The sequence below is a fragment of the Natator depressus genome, chromosome 17 (genome assembly GCF_965152275.1).
Source record: "Natator depressus isolate rNatDep1 chromosome 17, rNatDep2.hap1, whole genome shotgun sequence".
NCBI classification, from domain to species: domain Eukaryota; kingdom Metazoa; phylum Chordata; order Testudines; family Cheloniidae; genus Natator; species Natator depressus.
The window spans coordinates 3822703-3840341 of NC_134250.1; the positions used below are offsets into that span (position 1 = coordinate 3822703).

Genomic DNA, 17639 nt, shown 5'->3' on the forward strand with positions numbered 1-17639 from the left:
GCAAGGACCTTGCAATGAATAATAGGTAGAGAAGGTCAAATTCTATACTTTTGATATACAGTAATATTTATTTAAAATTAAAGAAATAAAGCAAATAATTTAATAACATGTATTTTTCTCCTGTATTTATTATTGCCTTAATATTGCAATTGAAACACAAAGCAAGGATAAAGAATATTGGTTGGGAGTGATGGAGAAGAAATACATCACTTCTAAAAGGAAAAGGAAGGTGCAATAGTTTTCTGGCCCATTAAATAATTTTTTTTGGCTATCTAAATAATGACTTGGGGTATAGCTGCTGATGCATATGGGTATTGTATAATGGCCTTACCACATAAATCAATGTTAATTTATGAGGGATTAAATCTAGTGAGAAATACAATATATTTTAAATTAAAACATTCTAAATCATCAATCTTTCTATTTACTGTTTCAGAGTAGCAGCCGTGTTAGTCTGTATCCGCAAAAAGAAAAGGAGGACTTGTGGCACCTTAGGGACTAACAAATTTATTTGAGCATAAGCTTTCGTGAGAGCTGTAGCTCACGAAAGCTTATGCTCAAATAAATTTGTTAGTCTCTAAGGTGCCACAAGTACTCCTTTTCTTCTATTTACTGTATTATAGCCAGCACTCAGAACAGGAAAAAAATGATAATATGCATCTCTCAAACTCACCAACTCTCGCTTTTTTCAATAGCCCCTTTCCTTTTTTAATTCAGCAGCAGTAAGGTATGGAAGAGAAGGTATAAAACACCCAGCTATAATTTTTTTTTTCAATTCAAACAGTGGTTGGAGTTGTAAAGATTTAGGAAAATATTTTTGGTTAGAAAGTTATCAAGCCTAGAATAACATAAAAACCCAAGCAAGTGAGCTGGCTGCGTTTGATGGCGGGATAGTCAGCTGGGATTTGATACAAGTAATCAGGGTTATTGCGTCTGAGGTTGTTTCCACAGCTTTGCAGGCCGTACAAAGGTGTAATGGTTCACCCAGATCTAGGACATTCCACTCAGGTGATTGCAGGAGACGAGGCAGACACTGAGGGCAAGGGTGAGTTAAATGAGGATCCCATACCAAAATGATGTGGCAAAGTTGGGGATTGTGGGCACTAGTGGTTCTTCTGAGGCTTTATCCCCCCCAAAACAAAAAAAACATGATGGGGTATCACTTGGGCCAACCAGAAACTCTCAGTTGACCCCCACCTCTCTCATAAGCAGATGCAGGGTATTGCACAGCTGATACAGGCTAACTGTAAGTTCCTCAAATACGGGGACAGCCATGGGAGAGGTGTCTTGCCAAGGCTGAATTCTTTAGCCACGCTTGTGTTACGGCTGAAGCTTGCCCAGAGAGAAGCCTGGCCTCGTTAGATATATATAAATATAATTGGGCGGGCATGCAATACATTCAATGGCATACATCTAATCACAGCAGTCGCTGTTACAGCACTGGGCAGGCACGCAATACATTTACGGGCATACATTTCTTTATAGCAGTGGCTTTTGCAGCATCTGTATGTTCAGGCATGCATGCAAAACATGTTTTGAGGCTCATACAGCACATTCCTGCCATGTTGGTGAGGAGAGGTATAGGACGCAGGGTAGAACAAATGGCACCTGCAGGTAGGCCCTGTTTGAACAGGGTGTGGGTGACAGAAGGCAGACCAGTGCAAGGGGCCAGCTTCAAGCATTTGAATGGGCTAAGGCATACTGTGGGACTACCCCAGCAAAGTGAATGGGTCAAATTTATGTGCTGGGTTTTTTAATGGGGGTTCTTAACATAAGAATGGCCATACTGGGTCAGACCAAAGGTCCATCCAGCCCAGTATCCTGTCTTCCAACAGTGACCAATGCCAGGTGCCCCAGAGGGAGTGAACCTAACAGATAATGATCTAGTGAGCTCTCTCCTGCCATCCATCTCCACCCTCTGACAAACAGAGGCTAGGGACACCATTTCTTACCCATCCTGGCTAATAGCCATTAATGGACTTAACCTCCATGAATTTATCCAGTTCTCTTTTAAACCCTGTTCTTATCCTCTTTATATAAAATAATAATAATTAAAGTCAAGGGTGGGGTTTGGCCATGAAGTTAAGTCAATAATTCCACAAGAATGAATTTGAGATACAAGGGTAGGGCCATCCAGCCAATTGCCCCTGGACAACTTGTGGGTTTCCCCCAAGACTAGTTTCAAGCAGCAATGGAATGAGCTATGGGCTCCGGTGGGACTACCCCAGCAAGGCTGTTGGGTCAAATTTGTGGGCTGGATTTAATGGGGGTTCTTATCCCCTTTATGTGTTTTGCCCTGAAGCTTGGCCCCCAGAAAGGCTTCAGGGAATTATATTGCTTCATAACCTGTCTGGGGTTGACAGTGACATAGCACACGCCTTGTCTCATTTTCAGGTCCACAGATTTCTGGCGTTGGCACCAGGAGCCAGCCAGGAACCCAGGCAGATGCCACTAGTGTTATGGAACCTTGGCGTAGAATGGTTGTCAGTGTGGTGCGGAGATCAGTTGCTCCATGCACATGGAAAGGCTGTGAGAGAAGTTTTAATGATTTCATGCAATTTCAGGATTAGGAAGGCCAGTCAGCGATATGGCCCATTACAGAGGAACAGGTGCTGCGGTACATGCTGTCACTGGCAAACCATCAACTGGCGTCCTCCACAATCACGAATCGCCTTTCTGCCATTACATTCGTCAGTAGGCTAAATGGTTATCCTGATCTTTGCAGTGGTTTTTTTAGATGGAAGGTTTTTGGCTGAGTGGTCACATACCAGTGGCCCCAGGGTGGATTCCCGTCGTCCCATCATGGCTTACATACTTAGGGATCTCGTGCAGATCCTTGGTGATGTATGTCATAATGGGCAGGAGGCGGCCTTGTTCAGGGCTGCATTCTTGACAGCAGTTTTTGGTGCTTTCAGAATCAGTGAGCTAGTATCTGGGTCCGGTAGGGACTCAACAGGAAGGGCTTTGCAACTGCGGGATATACAATGGCAGGAGCATTCAATGATATTACACTTGCGACGGTCAAAGACAGATCAAGTTGGCCGGGGTGAATCTGTGATTCCCCGGCAGGGTGGTGAGCCTGGGGTCTGCCCAGTTCGGGCTTTGAAGGCCTACAGGGATATACGGCCAGAGGGGAAAGGCCCCCTTTTTATGCATGGTGACGGGAGTCCCCTCACAGCATATCGATTTGTTACCATATTGAGACGGGGGCTGATGAGGTTGGGGCAGCCAGCCCTTGAATTTGGTTCCCACTCATTCAGAATCGGGGCGGCAACGGCAGCAGCACAGCTAGGTATGGGAGCAGAGGCAATCCAGGCAATCGGGCATTGGCATTTGGATGTGTACCGAACGTATGTAAGGCCTGAGGTGGTAAATCAGCATTAATTTGTCGTAATCTAATTACAGATATTGGAGGACCAGCCATGCAGACAGTGGTATGGATCTGTGGGCATAGTATTGTCTTTTGTGCCCATAGACACATGTCCAGGGTTGCCCGAGGGTTCGCAGCTGGGCTTTGGTGATGAGGCGATATTCAGTTGGCATGCAAGAAGGGGCAAGTTATGGGATCAGCTAATACCGATGCTATCAGGCTGTGCGGGCCCATCAGCAGCCCCCAGATATAATGTGGTGCATTTTGGGGAAAACGATTGGGAATGCTTAAAGGGGTGGAACTAGTGCTCAGAGCAAGGAGGGACTTGGAGGCTGATCCTTGAACTTTTTCCAGGAGTTAACATGATTTGGTCAGACATGCTTCAGTGCAGGGTCTGGTGGGGAGCTATGAGCCCCCCCCCCAAGGTGGACAAGGCAAGGAGGTATGTGAATAGGGAGGTGGCCAAATTCCTTGGGACCATAGGAGGGACAGTAATTTCTGGGAACCCGACTAGGTGTGGGGAGGAGGCAGCCAAGCTAATTGCTGGTGCCTCCTTGTGGCAGATGTCCAGTGCAGGTGCTCCACAGGAAAGGTATACAGTGACCAGATAAACGGCTTGGAAAAGGACTTAAAAAGAAGTATTCATTGAAGGTTGGGGAGTTCTATGACTGGTATGTCAGGGAGCCAACCCCCCGTTCTTATAGCCAACCTTAACCCTCCTAGGAGGCAGGAGTGGATGGTAAAGTCCCGGCAATGGATTTGCTGGAGGGACCGGGAGGGAAAAAGAGGGGGAGCTGATGGAAACCCCTCACCCCAGGTATGGTAAGGTCCCGGCAATGGATTTGCTAGAGGGGCATGGATGGAAAAAGAGGGTGAGCTGGTAAAAGCCCCCAGGGTAATTATGGAATAACAGTGTACAGTGCAGGTAACCCCATGTTTATCTGCCAGGTAGTCCCAGACATCTAATAATAAAGTTGCGGCCTGATTAAACCAATGTCACATGTCTCCTGTCCTTCTTTTGGCATAGCCAGACAACTGAAAAACTTTGCAATTACAGAAAGCTTTATATTTTCATTGCTGCTGAAATTTTATCAAATTTTCCTCAAAATTCTTACACTTTCCACAAATATTGACCATGAAGTATAATATTGTACCAGTAAATTCCTGGGCACATAACATTAATTTAAACATACGCCACTAACTCTACAAAATCAATTTTTGATTTATTTGTCTTTAACATTAACTAGATAATACTTTAAGTATACCTGGTTTCCATTTTATTTTATTCAGAGTAACTTTCTTACTCAAATTGAAAACATTTCCTAACACAGTGTGCGTTTTTTCAGTAATACAGACTTCAGGTCGCACAATTCTGAATAACGTTTGGGAAAGATTTAAAATTTGAATGTAGGAAAATCTTTAGATAAAAGTTTATAACACACTGATCAATAATTTGGCATATTATATAGACACAATTTTGCAGAATGCATTAAATAATTAGCTATATAAACTAGCAATATTTATTTTTAATATCTGCAATAAACTATTGAACGTGGCTAAAAATAATACTTTGCATTTCAAAAGTGCTTCTCATCTTCAAAGTGCTTAGCAAAATTAATTAATACACCATTTTAAATTAAGGGTTAATTTCTGCATTGACTTATGCTCCATAAATCCCCACTGACTTCACCTGGATTACATGGAGTAGAAATCAGCAATGAATTTGGTCCTATGTCTAAAAAAGTTTCATAATCTTTTACAAATGTCCTAGTTCTAAAACAAAGAGGATCTGATACCTTTTGCAGTAAGTTTTACTTTGACTGTTTTTACAAAAGCTTGTTTCTTTTCATAATATGCAGCCTCATTCACAAATGTTGGGTATACTGTAGAATCCCCTTCATAATTAATGGTCTCTCCATCAATAGTTAAAAATATAGGATCCCCATTGTTCAGTGGCTGCCAGTCTTGATCCTTATAGGAAATTAGATTATAGATTATGTTAGAAAATAGATTATATCTTCACTTTCATATTTTTTTACAACTTTCATATACAATTCTTAAGTTTATTATGCATAGTTATACTACTCTGTACAGTTTATGGCCAAAACTTTCAAAGCACCACTGATTTGGGATGCCTGACCTTAGGCATCTTGGGCCTGATTTTTAAAAGTGCTGAGCACTTGAAATAAATGGGAACTATGAATACTCAGCAACTCTGAAAATCAGGCCCAAGGTTTCTCAAAGGTTTGGCTCCCAAAATTTGAAGTACCTGTTGAGGAATGAAAGTATACCATACTTTCTTTTCCTTTAGTTTTTTTTCAAAACTGAGTTTAGAACTTCCCAAATCAATTATTGAAATGCTGTAAACCATTAGCTATAAAACTTATATGAACGGTTCTAAAACAAACCATTGGTGGCTTTGACATAATTGTAAATATCTTGTTTGATGATATACCATATACTATACCGTAAACCAAACATCAAAGGGAATACCTATAAAAATGTTGTAAATGAAGAATGATAGATTTTACCTGCAGGCTAGGGTGAATAACAGCAGTAATTTCACCGTTTTTATTCCTGGGATAATCTACTTTTTCCATTATTTTGTAAATTTCAATTGTACATGGTGGAAATTCCTTTCCTAGAAAGGATAAATATATTTTTAAATGTCATATCAGCAAATTCCCAGTTAAATAGTACACATAATTTACTATTTTATTTAGAATGGCTGAAGTCATTAATTTGTATCTGTTCATAATTTATCAGTTAGTAATTAACTCAAGTAACATGAATATGTCTAGCTCCAGATTTCCTAGCCCATGAAGGCCAGGTTGCTGAAAGATGACCCAGTTGCTTAACGTTGCATAAAAATCTGGATCTAAATTGGAACAGTATTGTTGAAATCAGGGATCTCAATCACTGCATACACAGTAATAAATTTGTTTTGTAGATGAGGAATTCATAAAATCTGACAGCATTATTTAATAGTTAGGGAATGATATTGATGAGAATGCATGCAATTCGTTTCAGAGTAACAGCCGTGTTAGTCTGTATTCGCAAAAAGAAAAGGAGTACTTGTGGCACCTTAGAGACTAACCAATTTATTTGAGCATAAGCTTTCGTGAGCTACAGCTCACTTCATCCGATGCATCTGATGAAGTGAGCTGTAGCTCACGAAAGCTTATGCTCAAATAAATTGGTTAGTCTCTAAGGTGCCACATGCAATTCTTGTTTTCTGACACAATAATGGGGAATTCTTAGATGGCAATGATGTATAGCTATGTCACTGCTTCAAGAATAAACTGACCATCAGCAGTCAAGCAAAAACTTTCCCAGTACAAAAATATTTTAATTTATAACAACTGTGTATTTGACTTTGTATAGGTGCATAACAAAAGTTTATTGACTCACATACAATAATTTGAGGTAAAGGTATACGTAAGAAATGGAAATGAATAAGCTTCTCATTATAAATATTTCTTATTTATATAACACTCTCAGCGTACACTTACTATACAATAAGTTGTGAACTACCACTTTATAGCTATGACGTATCTTGTAGGATCAAGTTTCACCATAGTTCTAGATTCTCAAGATTCAATAAAAAAGGGCAAAAGTCATTAATAACAGAAGTTCTGAAGGCTTAAGTCCAATTCTCAGTTCCAACATTCTTATATAATTATTCATCATGCTGTAATTCAGTATGAGTAAAATAAATTGTAAATAATTTATTAAAGACTTTATGAATGAACTTACTATTAATGCTACAATAATAATACAAAATATGAGTTCCATTTGTTTCATTGCAAAATGCTGTAGCTTCATTTATTTAAAAAAACTACTCTTTTGCAATGAGTTACTAGCCTAGAATAGGAGTGTTCATGCTTGCATGATTTACAATACCTTCATTAAAAATGTGCACAAAATCAAGGCCATGTTTGATAATCTTTCTCATTTTGTCCAAAATATCAGCTCTAAGAACTCCTTGGGGCTGAGGCCCAACTTCCACACCTGTGTACAAATGAGGGAGATATTGATAGACATATTGTATGTCATATGTTTAAAATGCATACTAAAAATATACATGCCTGTGTGTGTGTCTGTGCTTACTGTTTTAGAATTACCAGTTTAATTAACATTGGAGGCAAAATAATGCAATATTTCTCTAACGTTATCCTGTCTATTGCAGTATAAATGAACAGGTTAGCCACTTCAGTTCAGACACAATTTCTCTTTCCTTTATCCCACCATCCCTTTTCTGGTTAACAATCAACATTGCATCCTAGTTTTATTTATGAGAAATAAATACCTCTTCTGAGTTCAACATCAGTACTGCTGATAATCAAACAACATAATTTACTTTCTATCCTAAAATATTATAAATATCTCCAATAAAATAGTACTCTTAAAAAATTGATTGAGTGTAAAAAAAAATGGGGGACACTTTAGGATGCAGAATGGATAATTTATTTACCAAATCAAGCCCATGCGATTATGAAGCAGACAGATGAAGCTCATCATAGCAATTTGTTTAACTTAAAGAAACAACTTAGAAAGAAAAATATCTGGAGACAGGCATCTATTTTAATAATTTCTGGGGATTGGAAAGTGGTCTCAACATTCATATTTACCAACAGGGTGTTTTGCTATAGATCGAGTTGTTGCATATTTCAAGTTAGGATGTTCAATCAGGAAAACGGGACAGCATTCTGGGGCCAAAGCATTCTGTGAAGATTTGTCAAAAAAAGTCTTTGTTATTCAAATATTAAAAATTTTGTGCTACAAAAGACTACTGATGCTGAAGTGATTTACACAATGTCTTCAATATGTTGCTTTTATTTCATGGTCCTAAAATAAGTAGGACATCTTTAGAAAACATACAAAGCTATATTTGTTGGTCTGCTTTCTCTTAGCTCATGTCAGGCATGCTCCACTGAACTTTGCTGCACACTAATATAAATGAACACAGTTCCAGTGTTAATTTACCCAGAATCAAATTGCTTTAGGGCAGATTTCAAATATTTTCCTTCTAGCTAGGGTTAGATTCTCTTATGAGACACATGCAGTGAGTTAGCCCAGTTCTTTTATATGTCTTGGCAGAAAGCCTTCCTATCCATTCCTTTCTAGATTACTGCCTATCATTTCTACATTTTGATTAGCTGTATGCCAATCCTCATATACTCTTACACATAAACTGACCACATCTTTGAACAGTATATAAACAGATGGATGGGACACAATGAAGACTAAATATCATATGTCAAAGTATATGAAATATTTTGCAGTATATGAATTAAGGGGGGGGGTGGGTTTCAAAATGTACCATATTGACCTAACTTTGCTCCCATTAAAGACAACAGGAGGCTTACCATTCACTTCAGTAAGATAACAGGCCAACATGGAGCACTTTTGAAAATCCCACCCTAAACGTGTATCACTTGCAATACCAACAAGATTAAACATTTCCAGCACTTATTAGTATTGCAGCCAATGTATATCAGGGTTTCTTTTGTCATAGCCTTATTCCATAAATTTTTCAAGTCTGCATTTTAAATAACTAATGTCTTACAAAATTTTGCATTCAGCCTATATTTTTTCCCAGCTTTATGACAGACTAGTTTAAAAGCAGACCCAACGATCTTTACGTTTTTATTAATTTTGCTGTGTGTGTTTTTTGCTACAGGCCCCACATTTGTCTTATTAACAGATTAATTTATTTACTAGTTCTGTCTATATCAATTGTGATCATGACAGGTTGGAATCAGTACTAACCAGTATTAGACCCAATTTAATAATTCTTTGTGATAGTAAATGTCCCATTCTATAATTAGTTTTAATATTCTTTACCAAACATTTTAGCAAATTAAAACAAAACAGCATAAATGTATTTAAATAAAGGCACAAAGTTGATATACAGTAATATATTTCAAATACAAATCTAAATGTATTCTTATACTTTATTAAAAATTAGTTTTTACCTTAATATAATGAAACATCTGGATTGTAAAGTTATTCCTGGAGTTTTCAAGAATAAGAGTGCCACCCATGTTAGAAGTTGTGTTGTGAAGGTCAAAAATAAGGTCATAGGCATCATCACTATCTTTTGGACCAAATACATGATTGATTTCCTGAGCCCTTCTCACTTCATATGGAATATCTTCTATCATTTTCCTGCTGTTAATATTAGTACAAAGAAATTAATTAACCAATTCTATAGCTTTGCTGTCAACAAAAATTAGAGTATCTTTTTCATTTGATTTTTCCATAACTGATTAGAATTGATATACCATATACAACTACCCTATCAAACTGTTTGACCTGTAAAGGTTGTGCTGGAACTCAACAAGTATTAATACTAGTAGGCAATATGTCTTGCTGCTGCCTCGATCAGTGTTTTGCAAGATTTCTCACCTAATCTAAAATGGTATTTTACATTAGTTCTCCTTTACTTCTTTGCATTCGCTCCCAGTTCAAAATGGTTGAAATGCTCCCTCTGTACAGAAAGGCAGCACAAGATTTATGCACCATGTAAAGTCATTTCTAGGGCCTAATCCAACATCTGTTGAACATAGAAGTCTTTCAGGAGTTAGTTCATGCCCTTAGACCTTGGTCTTGATCTATAATGTCTTTCATGGATTATTTCCTTTTTGATCTACTTCTTACTTTTCATATTGTGACCAGATTCTTAAGATCCTTTGGTTTGGGTCCTCCTGCTCCACAAAGCAGATGATACTTATGGATTCCATCTCGAATTCTTTCCCTCAAGATTTTAGTAAATTCCATCTCAATGTCTTTAAGACTAAATCAAACTGTTCTTTTTAATACAGTTTACAGCTGTGATATTTTATAGTTGAATGTACTGTACTTTATTAATTTCATTGTAAAATGGCATCTGATATGATGTCATAGTCTATAATTTTATATCTTTGTGCTTTAATTTAATTGAAATTGAGAACTTCTTGGGATAAGGGAAAGATGTAAGTACTCTGGGTAAAATCTTGCCCTACTGAAGTCAATGAGAGCTATGTCATTGCCTCCAATGGGGCTGGAATATCACACTCTATTTTTGTAAAGCCATTGATAACTGTATGTCTCCACATCAGAAAAAAAAAGTATAATAGTCTTCTAAATGTACTTACTAATGCTCTAGGCTTGAGTAATCTGTTGGGATTTACTGAGAAATATTAGTAAAAGTTATACAAAAAGTATTTTAGAAGAAATACTTTCAATTAGATAACCTGACAGTACATTTATTAAACCATTCCAGTTTCAAAGCAGGTGAAATAATAAACAGGAAGACAAAGCAGTTATTCTAAATGCATAAGTATATATATGCATAAACAGTTAAAAAGTTGGTGCAGACCTTTGTCTCTTGCCAAGTATTTACCTTATAAGTGGCACTACCAATAAAACAATTCTCTCTTAGATAAAATGCCAAATGAAAATGCATAGATGCATTGTAAAGACAAATATTTTTATGCAGCATGTATGATATAAATGGTCTTTGCTCGTATCAACCTTTCCCATCAGGACCTTTGTGTTGCATAATTATCTGTTGAGTGTGTAGATATATCATTCTTAAAAATGCTTGGTTCACCTACCAAAGTCCATTTCAACAGTTAACATCTTAAACACAGAGCTAACACAAAGTTCCATTAAAAATGTCATTTATCATTGTAAAATAAGCCTCTTAAATCAGAATAGTTACACTTTGTTTTAGATTATGTAAATCAAGAAATACAGTGTGATTGCTTAATTTATTGACAATTTTGTCTGTATAATTTTGCCATACTATGTATATTTCAAACTTGACTGTTTTCACATTTCATTCTACACTATATGTGACTGAAATTTAAAATACTCTCAATATTTATATAACATGTGTGTTCTTTCTCAGAGACACTTGATATCATATTTATCTATATTTAAATAGCCAGTTGTTAAAACACAAAGCTATGTGGCTACCAGTACAGTGGCATTAACAACAGTCTGAAAGTTAAATTGCCCAAGGGGTTTATTTCAGGACCTGTGAGAAATGACACTGTCATTCAGAGTAACAGCAATACTTTAACTTTACATGAATACAGCAAATTCTTTATTGATTTTAAATATACTCTAACTTCCTATGACAATTTGTCTCTTGTTGTACTAGCACTATTTAAACAGTGAATCAACTAAGTACATTCTATTTGGTCTTTCTGGGTTAAAGGTCAGTGAACGTTATCATGCGGTTGTACTGTCAAAAGATTAGTGGTGTTCATGTAAAAATTTTACCAATAAAATGATAAAAGAAGCTCCTGATAACATTTAAGATAGAAAACTAAAAATACACAAGCACATAGTTATTCTTACCCAAGATTATCAGGATCAAAAACTCGGTTCAGGTCACAGTCAATATATCTAGTACATTTCTTCACAGCTCTTGGGTTAGTAATAAATGGTCTCACTTCCAGCCCTGTTCTTTGAATCTCAGCTCCATTCTCTTCCCAATGCTTGACCAAAAATACCCCTGATAACTCATTGCCATGAGTCCCTCCAAAGATAGCAACTCTTCGTACAGGAGCCTCATGAACAACATAACAGGAAGTCATTCTATTAAGCTGCTTTAATGATTGCTGCAATCAAAACAGAAAATAATAGCAAAGTAAAACATTTGTTCCTAAGAAAGGACAGAAAATGTTTTGACTTTTTAGCTGTCTAGACCAGATGTTAACTGAAGTGTATTAACGTTTCTCTAACAAGTCTTACCAGTTTTCTGTTGCAATACATGGGTGTTGCTAACCTGACACTCCTCCTTCCGAAGACCTGCCTTTCTTTGTACCATATTTGGATCATAATATGTATAAATAAGCTAAAGATACAGTCATATAGTTCAATTACTAACTCCTGTACTCAGTCTGTAATGTTATACTGTGTAGAATCAAATACTATACTAATGAAAAACGGTATAATTTTTAATTTGTACTTTAAAATAATGTTCACATTCTACATTGAAAATCCACAGAATGCTAGCACTTCAGATTAAATGTATCAGGTATATTTGTGCATCACTTCATGTGTGTTTTATATCACATAGCCAGTACAATATGCTATAGAGAAATGGTTTAAAGTGAGCAAAAATACACAACAAAATATAAAGTTATGATTTCACATCTTAGGTATTGTGAGAGACATAATGCTGAAAGCTCATTACTGTCAACAACCAAAGAAGTGCGGGTATCAAAGTACAGCTGGTTTTCTTGAAGTGTGTTTATTGTTTGTGTATGTGTATGTAATTATATATATATATATATATATATAATATGACAGTTTTATCATACTTAGCTAATGAACAGTGACTGCTGGAGGCTTAATTAAAAATTAAAATTCAATATATTCACATCAAAGTGTAATATTCTTGGCCCCAATGTTGCAATGGGATCTGTTAGCATGGACCTCTGTGCCAGTGCAGATTATCTAATTGGTGTTTTACATTTCTAACTTCTATGATTCTAATGATTCAAAAAAGAGATGGATGTAGCCAACATAAGATCAAATAATTGTACTTGCCTCTCAAAATCTTCAGAGGTCAAGAACCTGCCTTTTTCCAACTTCAGAATTGTTCCATAATCCCAATACGTACACCATAACTACCTTTCACAAAGGACATCCTGGCAATGTTTTATGGCCAGCACTATCCTGCAATCCCAAGCCATTATATGAGGTCTTCTACAAGTCTAGACTAGCCTGAACACACCCTATTGTGAACATTTCACACATCCTTTCCTAAAGGCTTTTACCATATAGTATTATAACTTGTAGAAAAAAAGGTCTCAGCAGGAAAAAACAGCTTTTTTATAGGCAAGAGTAATCTGTACTAATTGTAATTACAACTCTGTAACGACTCACTGCACACCACAGAGATACAAATGAACTCTACATTTCAAGCGTATAAAATATAATTTTTGTCAAGATTTGCTTTGTCTCTGTTAGAATTTATATAGGATTTATATTTCAATCATCCAGAAAAGATTTCACTGCTATGTGAGAGAGGTTTTATAAGCAAGATTTGATATGTTATAGATATAAGAAAAGAAAGCTGAACACAGGATTCATACATCTTGACTAAATCTACTGGCAGCGTACTCACATAATAAAACTTACACTTTAAATTTCAGCCTATGCATACTGATTTACTGAGCCTTGTAGTGAACTAATCTGGATAGACTATGTTTATTCAGACACCTAATGGTATTATTTCTTCACTTTAGTAACTTGTCACATAGTTTAAAGAAAGATAACTGTGGTAAATAATTTATTAAACAAACTAGAATAGTTATATTTTACACAAAAAGACTGTTTTGTACCATCCTTTGACCTCATTGCTTTTGGTCATGGTTCCAAAGCTATTACTTACACAGTGACTGAACAAATGACTCACACTTTGAAACTTGTTTAAAGAATTTAAACAGTGCAGCACTTTGAAAGTAAACTGTAAAATGCAAATACACAGTGCTAGTAAACACAGTTTCTCTTTTATTTTTGAATGTATAATAATGTTTATAATTCCTTGCAAGAGGTTGAGTGAAACACAGCAATTATTTATACACTTACCTCATTTAACATGCAAGAAGTTTGTCTCCTAAGAAGAGCTTTAATAGAAAAGATACAGTGCATTTTCAAACATGAGTTTAGGACTAAAGCCAAGGAAGCTTCTTTTATACCCTTAAAGCAAGTTAACGTCCAAAGAAATTTTAACTCCTGGTTTCCCAGTACTAACTCTAGTGGATTTGTGGTCATAAATGAAAAAAAAACATTTAAAGAGTTTTCAGTCTTCTGAGTTAAGATGCTGACAACAATGTAATCCCTTATTACTGTGTTGTGCGCCAACATCTATATTTTGTATCCCTGGAAAATTATTCAGGCACTTATTTTGGCTTCTTTAATATCATTTTAGGGTTGTTTTGTTTTGTTTTTGTGTTCTGTAATTATTGCTTTTTTATTTGTACAGCAGTACAAAAGCCTTAAGAGCAGGGTTGGGAGGACTTTGAAAAGTCATTACTAATGATGATAAAGCTATTTAGTCTAAATAATTGTATAGAGGTTCCTCTGTGTATTCTCCCGCACAATGCTCTGTGTTGGAGTGACTGGCTGCCCTAAAGACTGAAAGCTGAAATTGACTGCCTCCAAAGAATATTAACATAGGGCTGCATCTACCACTGTAACAGACAGTTGACCCTGAAAGCAAAATACTAGAGGCAGCAAAATGGTCAGTAACTACTTGTGTAGGTCAGTGCAGCCTGGTAGGAGTGGATATTTGCCAACTTGCTTAAGGCATCATAGTGCTTAGACCCACCCCTATCAGCACTACTTTAAAGACAGGAAGAGAGTGTTGCTCCACTTAAACAATAAGGGCTCCATCCCTAGGGGAGGAGAGTGACTCCTCTGCAATGCACACAACTCATGCCAGACTAGGAGCAATGGGCAGAACCCTGCTACTTTAGCTAGGATCCCCTGTGTGAACTAGTAATTACTGCACTAGGCAGTGGATCTTCTACACTTAAATAAATTGATTACAATGAAGATGATAAGACTAATAATATCTGTAACTGTAAAGACTGGGCATGTTTTTCCTATCCAGATAACTGGGGCACCTGGACCTTTTCATCCCCAAATAAATGAATCCTTTGTTTATATTTAATTGGTAGCTCTATTAAGTGCATGATACATCTTTTAAAGTTTTGTATGAAATAGTCTGACTATCTTGCAAAGCACCCAGAGCTTAGGGTAAGGGCAGTTCTAAAAAACACACACATCTACATTACTTTAGCTGGGTGTGATTGTTTTAATTGTGAGGTTCCCAGGTACTTTATTTATTTTCATAATGTTTTTTCTTGCAGAGGTAAAAGCCTGCCCACAGCTAATGGCTGAAGAAAAAGCCACTCAAAGGATAAAGGGTGAAACCCAGCCCAGAGCTGATTGTTGAGGGGAAAGTCTGTCACAGGCTGGAGAACGGAGATAAGTGTATATAATATCAGTGTTCAGGAGGATTTATTGCATGTTTCTGTTGGAGTTCTGGCGCCCCCTAGGCACTATCCTGGGCAAGCACAGATGCAATAAAATCCAAAGGGAAATTACTTTATTCTTTTTAAAAAGAAAAGGAGTACTTGTGGCACCTTAGAGACTAACCAATTTATTTGAGCATGAGCTTTCGTGAGCTACAGCTCACTTCATCGGATACAGCTGTAGCCCACGAAAACTCATGCTCAAATAAATTGGTTAGTCTCTAAGGTGCCACAAGTACTCCTTTTCTTTTTGCGAATACAGACTAACACGGCTGTTACTCTGATACCTGTCTTTATTCTTTTTGTGCAACCAATCTCCCTACTTAGCTTGTGCTCTCCCCACGGGGCTGTGTGCCCCCTGTCATCTGTGCCTTACACAGCCCCGCACCCTCCACACACACATTCACCCTCTCAGAGTCTCCCCCTAGTCCCTAGCTGTGGAGAGAAGGAGCGAACACGGTGGAATGGAGGGGCGCTAGTCTGCGCTTTCCCGCCTTTCCCCCGCCTCGCGCTGAAGTAACCGCTTGTTCCAGCCGTTGATTTTTGGCGGGCTTGTTCTCAGCCTTCCCTCAGACTCGTCCACTAGCTCTGGGCAGAGTTCAGCCTAGCTGCTTAAACCCTGATCCTGGAGCTGGGTTTTCCCGCTTTCCTAAGCCCTGGGAAGGGTTTTACCCCAGTTTCTCCTCCGCTCCTTGTCCTGTCACGGGCTTGCCCCTCAGTCGTTAGCAGTGGACACGTTTTTACCTCAGCATCAAGAAAATAAAAGTCACTGTAAAATCACACACAGCACAACAAGATCTGAGGCCATACAATTAAATTACAGGATTGTATGCTTTTTATTTTGTTTCATTTTACAAATCTCACACATTTATTTTCATTGATGGGTTATGGAACCACCAAAATGTGTTTGAAATACAAACTATTACAGATCTCAGGGCCAAATTCAGCCCTAATTTATGTATGTGCATCTGTCATTGATGTCCATGACATAAATTAGGTTATAAATTAGCTACATATATATAAAGTCTGTCTATTTTATGGGTTAGGTAGTTGAGCTCTGATCCTACAAACATGCAAGACATTACCCAGATCATAGTTAAGCATGTACATAAGTATTTTCAGCATTTTATATGCTAAGAATCAGGACAAGTAATTAATGTATTTGTGGCTTTTTACTACTATTATTATTAATTTTGGTAATCATTTAGGGCTCCATTATGCAAACACACAAGAATAATTTTTGCTGGATCAGCCCCTATACAATACAGCCAACTCCACGTAGCATTGCTACCTGCCCAGGTTTTCCCAGGATCATGACTTTTTTGAGGTAGCTGTCCTGGGAAATCTGTAAGGGTACTCAGTAAACACTGCCAGCTGTCCGGTTTTATGGGTTGTTCAGTTTTATGGAAGTCCTCTTTTTTTTATACCTCAGATATGGCAACAGTAAATTCAAACATTAAAAAATGTTGAGTCAGGACCCCCAAAGTGACATTAGTTAAAAATAATAAGATTAAAAATAATAAATGTTGGGTTCTTTTTATTTTTCTTTAGATTTCTGAGGCTTTAAGGTATACAGAACTTGCTTCACTTTTTCAAGCTTTTCTCTGCACCCAGGGATAGAAACTTACTTTTATTTATTTATTTAATGAAAGCTATGATTCTCATGCATTCTCTTGATTCCAGTAGGTTAAGCTTCAATAAAAACACCCAGTATCTTAAGACTCACAATAAAATGAAGAAAGTTGGCAACACTGCTTATATAATACCACAATTACATATAATTTTACAAAAGTTTTACAAGACTCATGTAACTATCACATCTAGAAATGAGCAAAATTTAATTATTCTGTGATAGTGATTTTATGTGCACAAATATGTGACACCGGGTCAGATGCAATTAAAGCCATTTTAAACATTTAAAGTGAAATGATAAAGATAGAATAGAAGCTCAGACTGTGTGGTCTAGAAATAAAATACCATATGTGCATTCTAATTCACTGTTTTTACTTATAATACCGTCGTGGATTACTCAGAAAGGAAGCATGGCAAACAAAAATTCATTTATATCAAATGTGAATGTACTTTAAAAGTTAATTTCTGTTCATTCTTCCCACAGAATCTCCTGTTTATAATGATGGATTCTGGTCATATCAAATACCTGTCGCAAAAGGAAAGTGTTTAAAAGGTTTTGGGCCTATACAGTATTCTTTAGAACAGCAAATTTA

At 37.0% G+C, this 17639-nt stretch overlaps 1 protein-coding gene across 4 annotated transcripts; it reads right to left on the minus strand.

The window, feature by feature from the left end:
- Positions 1-4428: 4428 nt before the first annotated feature.
- Positions 4429-14092, minus strand: ASPA (aspartoacylase). Of its 4 annotated transcripts, none has more exons than XM_074974462.1 (7): positions 13964-14092; positions 11723-11985; positions 9349-9544; positions 8002-8095; positions 7274-7381; positions 5902-6011; positions 4429-5341 (listed from the first exon to the last, which is right to left on the minus strand). In XM_074974462.1, the coding sequence occupies exons 1-7, from the start codon at positions 14024-14026 to the stop codon at positions 5144-5146; spliced, it is 1032 nt and encodes a 343-aa protein (XP_074830563.1). In that variant the 5' UTR covers positions 14027-14092; the 3' UTR covers positions 4429-5143. The 4 variants fall into 4 exon arrangements, with proteins under 4 accessions (XP_074830563.1, XP_074830562.1, XP_074830560.1 ...); XM_074974461.1 differs by lacking the exon at positions 13964-14092 and adding an exon at positions 13514-13610; XM_074974459.1 differs by lacking the exon at positions 13964-14092 and adding an exon at positions 12920-13042.
- Between the last annotated feature and the right edge of the window lie 3547 nt (positions 14093-17639).